Source organism: Eulemur rufifrons, chromosome 3, assembly GCF_041146395.1.
Source record: "Eulemur rufifrons isolate Redbay chromosome 3, OSU_ERuf_1, whole genome shotgun sequence".
Classification (NCBI taxonomy): domain Eukaryota; kingdom Metazoa; phylum Chordata; class Mammalia; order Primates; family Lemuridae; genus Eulemur; species Eulemur rufifrons.
The window spans coordinates 57,074,636-57,082,604 of record NC_090985.1 but is presented as its reverse complement, the minus strand read 5'-3'; the positions used below and the strand labels follow the sequence as shown (position 1 = coordinate 57,082,604).

General features: G+C 36.4%; 1 protein-coding gene across 3 annotated transcripts in view; it reads left to right on the top strand.

Moving 5' to 3' along the window:
- The first annotated feature begins 18 nt into the window (after nucleotides 1-18).
- The window catches only part of DCAF13 (DDB1 and CUL4 associated factor 13), a 28,433-nt gene continuing 20,482 nt past the window's right edge, over nucleotides 19-7,969 (top strand). Inside the window, exons 1-4 of one of the 3 annotated variants that reach the window (XM_069466151.1) lie at nucleotides 51-152; nucleotides 3,520-3,622; nucleotides 4,093-4,292; nucleotides 4,845-4,952. In XM_069466151.1, the coding sequence (XP_069322252.1) occupies nucleotides 120-152; nucleotides 3,520-3,622; nucleotides 4,093-4,292; nucleotides 4,845-4,952 (444 nt within the window). In that variant the 5' untranslated portion in view covers nucleotides 51-119. Of the gene's footprint in view, nucleotides 153-3,519; nucleotides 3,623-4,092; nucleotides 4,293-4,844; nucleotides 4,953-7,969 lie in introns of all 3 variants that reach the window. The other 2 variants (XM_069466152.1, XM_069466153.1) reach the window with 2 other exon arrangements.

Genomic DNA, 7,969 nt, shown 5'->3' with positions numbered 1-7,969 from the left:
GAAGTCGCTTGTGAGGAAGGCGGCGGCGGGGAACCCAACCGGAGCGAAAAGATCGTGGAGTCAGGGAGGAAGAGCTGCCAAGATGAAGGTGAAGATGCTGAGCCGGAATCCGGACAACTATGTCCGCGAAACCAAGTTGGATTTACAGAGAGGTAAGACAACTTGGTGGGGAGAAAGGGACGCCTTCCGCGAGTCCTTCGGTCTAGCCTGGACTTACACGGAGGAAAGCTGTGGGGAGCCTAGTGCTCCAGTGTGGTTCTTTCCCAGTTCCCTTTCGCCAAGGCAAACTTTGTGCAGATGGGGTCGTTGGGGAACTGGGTAGCAGGTAACGTCTCTTCTGCCTTACCCCTTCCAGCTGCTGCTCTTGGATTGTCCTCAGGTTCTTACAGTGGAAAAGTGAAACTTGAATGAGCCATACTCGTGGGTTGAAGGGTTTGAAAGCTAAACAGACATTTTAAACCTTCTTGTTGCTGTAACTTCCGGCCACTTTACTACTTTATATTACGTACTTCTGGATGTAAGAAGAGACAAAGATGAAATTTAAAGCCATCAGTTTTCTTTTATTAACTCTTGTGGAGAAGTTCGATGGTAGAATGGTTAAAATGAAATCAATGAATTTTATTTATCCTTACGGGTCTGTTTATGAATTATAATTATATAATTATTACAGTTCGTGATACCTAAATGATAAGGGACCAACCATGTGTAAACGGATCTTTCTAAATGAAGAGAATAACAGGTGCAAAGGCCTTAAGGCAGGAATAAACCTAGGCATAGAGAGAATGCCTGTGCCATCAAAGTTTGAATGAGGGGTAAGCGACACAAGATGAGGCTGGAGCAATATTTCACCATTTTGATTGAGTAGTAGCGATTATCAACATGTATATGAGCACTACTAAAAAAGCAAATATAGGGTCTTTGCTTACAAGATGTTTACAGGTTAACAAGGCAGTAATGTTTCTAAAATGTGAATTAAATTTATCACTTGGACTTGACATCATTGCTAATCCTTGAACCTCTGGTCTCATCTTCATCTCCATTTTCAACTGTCACTACTTTTCCAGAAGTAGCTTACCGTTCACCGTGGCCAACCTAAGTGCATTTCAAGCATCCTCTTTTGGGCTTCCTTTGGCACGGACCCTTACCCATTTTAGCGCTTCCTCTGGAAAGCTTTCTCTGAACAATAATCTTTCCATATTTATCCCTTGCATGTACTCCCCCAAGCACCCCTCTTCTATTCTTCTATCGTCTATACTTCTATCAGAGTGTTTATCACATTGTGTCATGATTATTATTTTGATTAACAGTCTTTACCTTCAGAAGTCTTAGCTTGCAGAGAGGGGAAGAATCATGTTTGTGTATGCACTGTGTTTAGACAGCACCGGGCACATAATATTATAATAGTTGCTTTATAAATGTCCGAATGAATGAATGAATGAGTGGGTGACTGACTGGTTATACAATCTCAATGTTAGAAGGTTATTAATCATCTGATCTTGTTACTAAGGTCTTTTTTCTACCACATCTCCCCATTTCATTATACTTTCTGATGTAAGTGTTAATAGATAGCAAAATGGAAAAAATAGACGTTTTGGAGCTCTGTATACATGTGTTATGTTCCTTTATTCATTTGTTTTTTTGTTGTGTGTTATTTCCTTGTAAATGTTATGCAGTGTTCAATTGCTGGGATGGGCACCCAGGAATCTGTAGTTTTAAAACTCTGGGTAATTCTGATGCAGCTGGTTAACATACAGATGTTTGAAAACACCTTATGTTGGCCGGGCGAGGTGGCTCACGCCTGTAATCCTAGCACTCTGGGAGGCCGAGGTGGGCGGATCGTTTGAGCTCAGGAGTTCGAGACCAGCCTGAGCAAGAGCGAGACCCCATCTCTACTAAAAATAGAAAGAAATTATATGGACAGCTAAAAAATATATATATATAGAAAAAATTAGCCGGGCATGGTGGTGCATGCCTGTAGTCCCAGCTACTCGGGAGGCTGAGACAGGAGGATCCCTTGAGCTCAGGAGTTTGAGGTTGCTGTGAGCTAGGCTGACGCCACAGCACTCACTCTAGCCTGGGCAACAGAGTGAGACTCTGTCTCAAAAAAAAAAAAAAAAAAGAAAAGAAAACACCTTATGTAAATATGTGCCATGAATTTATGAACTGTGATATCCTCAGTGCTTGTGGTATATGGCAGGTACTTCATCAGTATTTGTTGAATGTTTGTTGTTGACGGGATGTGTGAATTTAGAGGTGGGTATGATCATGGTGATCTGAAAAACTTTATAGAAGACACAAGTTTTAAACTGAGTATTTTTAAGTGATACATAGGGTTTAGATAGTTTAGGATGAAAGTTGCAGTACATTCTTGGTGGAAGAAATGGCATGTGTACAGGGACTCAAGAGTGGAAAAGTGCAAGGCAGTTTTCAGTGACAGTGAATAAACCAATTTGGCTGGAGCTGAGTTTCAAAAAGAACTTGAAGCTGATGAGGTAGGTTGGGACTAGATTGTGGAAGACCAGAAAGGAGCTTGAATTTCATTCTTTAAGTCAGAGGTCTTTAAAATGGGTGTGCTGGGTGATCCATTGCAATGTTGGAAAAACAATTAGAACTTCAATTTATATTTTTTATCTTAAAAAAACAAATTAGTCTTTATTTATGTAATACTTGGATTGACACTGACATGCTCATTTTAGCCATGTGTTGGTCACATGCTGTATGTGGTAATTCAAGTATCCCAAGAAAAGAATGAAGGATTGGCAGAAGTGTGCTTCCTTCTACCTTTGGAATATTGCAGCACATTATAGTTTACGTTTATTGGGGACTTATCCTATATAATAGGATTTTTATAATAATTTGTAGAGTGATGGAGACGACCACGAAAGCCTTTTTTCATGCAGAAGTTCCTTGGTTATGTCATGGCAAAGTTCTTAGAAGAGTTGTGGAACATAATAATGAATTAAGCATTTTTAAAATTTGCCAGACTTCTGTGGCTATGGATATTAACCAGGACTTTTTGGTTTTGATTTTTTCTTTTTTTAGAAAAAATAAAGCACATAACCTGCTCCTTCAAAGTCCATTTTAATGAGTGAGGAAGTGATTACTGAAGAGATTGTTCTGAAAATGTATTCTTGCAAATGTTTCTATCATTTTAAAATTTTTGTACTGAAAATGATAAAAGTGTCTGACATTTATAAAAACTTACATTTGCCTACATGAAAAGATTTAGAAACAATGGTTTATGTCATCGGAGTTTTTTACTGTTAAAATTATTAAAATACCAATTTTAATTGTTGTAACAGCTGTGGACATCAGAGTAGATGGAACTTTTCTAAACATACTTCAAAAATTTTTCAAAAATAACCTTTGCAAAACTGGTGAATGGGACTGAAAATAAAATATACTAAATGTAGCTAACTATACACATTACCTCTTTGAATCTGCTTGTCTTTGTGAAGTATATAAGCAGTCCTCACTTTGCACAGTACCATAGTAACTGAACCAATCTCACTCTTTTAGAGGTTCACAGTGACTGAAGTCACATCTGTTACTACAGAACTGTGCAAAATGAGGAATTGGTTCCAGTATGCATGTGATCCTGTTGACACAGTACCATGCAAAAGTGAGTACTGCCTGAATCTTTTCCAGTAGCCATTAAAACCAGTAGTTGAATTAAACTGAAATTAGAACCTTTGAATATCTCTATATCACAGCGTTAAATCAAGATTAAAAAAAAAAAAAACAAGCATCTTTAATTACATACTCTTACTAAGTAAATAGACATATATTGAAGGGAATTGACCTGCTCAAAAACTCTGTTACTGATGGGGCACACAATTAAAAGAGGTTGAAGACTACTACTGTAAGGGAGCCTTTGAAAGTTTTGAGCATGAGAATGACATGTAAAAAGCTCTGTTTTAGGATGATTGATCTGATGATAGTGTAAACTGCCACCAAATACATAGTGCTAGGTGTAGAACAATGTCCTTAACTACATGTTTATTGAATAACAAGTTGAGTGATTAGCTGAGGAACACTACAGGAAATATTAAATGTGAAGTATTTCATTGAGAGGAATCATTCTTATTTCAGTTCCAAGAAACTATGATCCTACTTTACATCCTTTTGAGGTCCCACGAGAATACGTAAGAGCTTTAAATGCTACCAAACTGGAACGGGTATTTGCCAAACCATTCCTTGCTTCCCTGGATGGTCACCGAGATGGAGTCAATTGCTTAGCAAAGCATCCGAAGAGCCTGGCTACTGTCCTTTCTGGGGCATGTGATGGAGAGGCAAGTGTCACTCTACACGTTGATACTTTGAACTAAAAATTATTGTATTACAAATGTTTTTCCTTTAGTTTTTAGTTACTGTAGGTTTTGCTTTGATTTCAATTTGATTCTCAAGACTAAATTCTGTTTGAAATAGTAAATTTAGTAGTTTCTTACCTAAACCTAAGAAACAGTTAATGCAGTAGCTTCAGGGTCAATTTGACAGTAAATAAAATAATAAATCATGTTTATAATTAAAATATTAATGTGAGTTTTGTCACAGAGGATGTTATTAACAATTTAACACAATTTCCACTCTGGCGAGGAAAAAAGTTTTGAAACTCTTTAAACTAGAATCAACAGAGTATTTGATGATTGAATTTTCTGCTTGTTAATATACTTACCCATATGCATTGACTTGTTTTCATCCAAAGAGTTTTGATTTTAGCTGCCTGGTAGAGTGATTCATAGCCTTTTCAATGTTAAATTTACTTTTCTTCAAATGTAGTACCCCTGTGTCTGAACATTTTACATTTATAGTTCACTGAAATTTCCTGGTATATTTTATCATAGGTTAGAATTTGGAACCTGACTAAACAAAAATGTATCCGTGCAATACAAGCACATGAAGGTTTTGTACGAGGAATGTGTACTCGCTTTTGTGGGACTTCTTTTTTTACTGTAAGTATAATGCCATTAAACTTTAAATCATTAAGTTTTATTAACATGTGTGAGAATGATCTAATTGAATAAGTTATTTTCAGGTTCATTTATTTGCTCCAAAGCCCTTTTAGAATTTTACAATGTAAAATAGCTTATTAAATCTTGAAAAGCCCTAGTTTTCTTTATGTAATCCAGCCTTCCCCATACTTTTTGACTTTTTATAAATAATGACTTAACATTTTTGAACCAGTATTCTACACTGAGAAGTAGGATTAATGGAAATTCAAGCTAGAAAGGTAGTTTGGCTTACTCTGGAGGATTTTCATTTGTCAGATAGGAAAGAATCGTTGAAGTTTTACGGGGAGTGGGTAAAAATATACATAACGTAAAATTTACCATATAACTGTTTTTAAGTATACAGTTGGGTGGCATTAAGCACATTCACATCATTGTGCAATCGTCACCACCATCCATCCCCAGAACATTTTCATCTTCCCAAACTGAAATTGTATTCATTAAACAATACCTCCTCATTCCCCTTCATCTCTGGTAACCACTATTCTACTTTCTGCCTCTATGAATTTGACTATTCTGGGTACCTCATATAAGTAGAATTCTATATTTTTTTGTGTGTGAAATAGGCCTTTTAAAATTGGTCTCCCAAAGTGCCAGGATTATGAGCCACCACACCCAGCCTAAAATTTTTTTTGAAATAAGCCTTTCATGTCTGGCTTATTTCACTTAGCATAATGTCTTCAGGACTCATCCATGTTGTAGCACATGTCCTTGTTAAGGCTGAATAACATTCCATTGTATGTATTAATAATTGTTTTTGTAGAGATGGAATCTTGCCACATTGCCAAGGCAATATAGACCATGTTTTGTTTATCCATTCATTCAGTAGACATTTGATTTTCTACCTTTTGGCTATTGTGAATACTGCTGCTATGAATGTTGGTGTACAAATACGAGTTCAAGTTCCTTGAAGGTTTTTAAACAGGGGAACAACAGAATCTGAGCTGTGCTTTGAATCTATTAATTCTACAGCAGTGAGTGATCACTTCGGAGGCTGTTTTAATAGTCTGGGTAGGCAATAATAAGAGGCTATACTGGGGAGGGAAAACAGTAGAAAGTAGTGGTTGATTCAGAAACATTTTGGATGCTTGACAACTGAAAAGTGCCTAGGAAGATGTTGGTTCCTGTTACAGAAATGGGGAAGTCAAGAGTATCAGCAAGTTCAGAGGAGGGTGGGAATGGGAAGGATATGGTGTGATGAGCTGGACTGCTAATGGCTTATGCAAGTGAAGATGTCTATCAGACCTTTACAGGTGCAGGTCTGGAGCTCAGGATGGAAGTCAGAGCTAAACTTGGCATCATCAATGTAGAATTAATGATTGAAGCCATAGTATGGCATTATTGAGAGGAAGTGAAAGGGAAAAATATAGAAATACAAAGATGTCAGGGAAGAAACCTGGGGAATGCTTACCTCTAGGAAGTGGGAAAACTCTGAGAGTAGCTCAGAAAGCCTGTGAAGAGGACAGAGTTCCAGGAAGAAGGGATTCCTGGAATCCCTTCATACAATTGATTGAGCTGCAAAGGATGAAAGATGAAGACTGAGAAAAACATCTCAGGAATGTGGACATGTAAAAAGTAGAAAGTTTAAGATCCTGTAATTCTGCTCTTTCACTTCTAACACTGTTAATTTGGTGTGTATCTTTTCAAATGTTTTGACCTACATATACAATTGTTTGTGTGTATATACAAATCAACCAGATAGATTTTCTTTATTCGATATTTGCTGGTGACTTTTTAAAAAACAGGTTGAGTTAGGTATAAAACCCAGGTTTGAACCCACGTTGCCTGGGTGCAAAAGCCAGTTTGCAAGAAAATAAGAAAGGGAAAATATGACTTCTGAGAAACCTTTAAATATTTGAAAGATTGTCATGTGAAAGAGGAAATAGACTTATCTGTTTCTCCATAAAGGAGCATTAGGAGTAAGTGTTAGTGTTAAAAGGTTTGGTTTTGGTTTAAGGAAGAACTTAAATTGCTATCAAAAAACCAGAATAGGCTACTTTGCAAAGCATTTAGTTACTTTTCACTAGAAGAGTGCAGACAAGCTACATGATCCTTTTTAACCATATGTTGTAGAAGAAATTGGGTGGCAAGTTGGAGCAAACATCAACTAAGGCTTCTTCCAGTGGGTTATTCTTCTGGATATGTTGATTAATTTAATATCCCAGCCAGAGGATTTACTGTATGTTTTTTTAAATGCTTAAAGGCTGGTTTATTTTATATGGTTAAATGCTTAAAATAAAGGCTGGTTTATTTTTTTAATAAATGGCCAAGATACAGAGTCAACCTAAGTGTCCAGCAATAAATGAATGGATAAAGAAAATGTGGCATATATACACTATGAAATACTATTCAGCCTTCATTAAGAAGCAAATCCTATCATTTGTGACAACATGGATGAACCTGGAGAACATTATGCTAAGTGAAGTAAGCCAGACACAGAAAGACAAATACTTCGTGATCTCACCACGTGGAATCTAAAAAAGTTGAACCCATAGAAACAGAGAGTAGAATGGTGGTTACCAGGGTTTTTGGGGGAGGAGGATTGGGGAAATACTGGTCAAAAGTTAACAAAATTTCAGATAGGAGGAATAAGTTCAAGAAATCTGTTGTACAACATGATGATTATAACTAATAACAATGTACTATATTCTTGAAAATTTGCCAAGAGAGTAGATTAAATGTTCTCACCACAAAAAATGGTAAGTATGTGAGGTAATGGGTATGTTAATTGGCTTGATTTAGTCATTCCACAAGGTATACATACATCAGAACATCATTGTGTACACCATAAATATATACAATTTTTGTCAGTTAAAAAATTAAATAATTAAAAATTTTTTTAAATGAATAAAGAGTGAAAATGGTTTATATTCACAACTCATTTCTCCCCCTTTTTAAAGATATTTTATAATGTTCGCTTTGTCAGATATAAGGCACATGAAAACTACTTGCTGGCATAA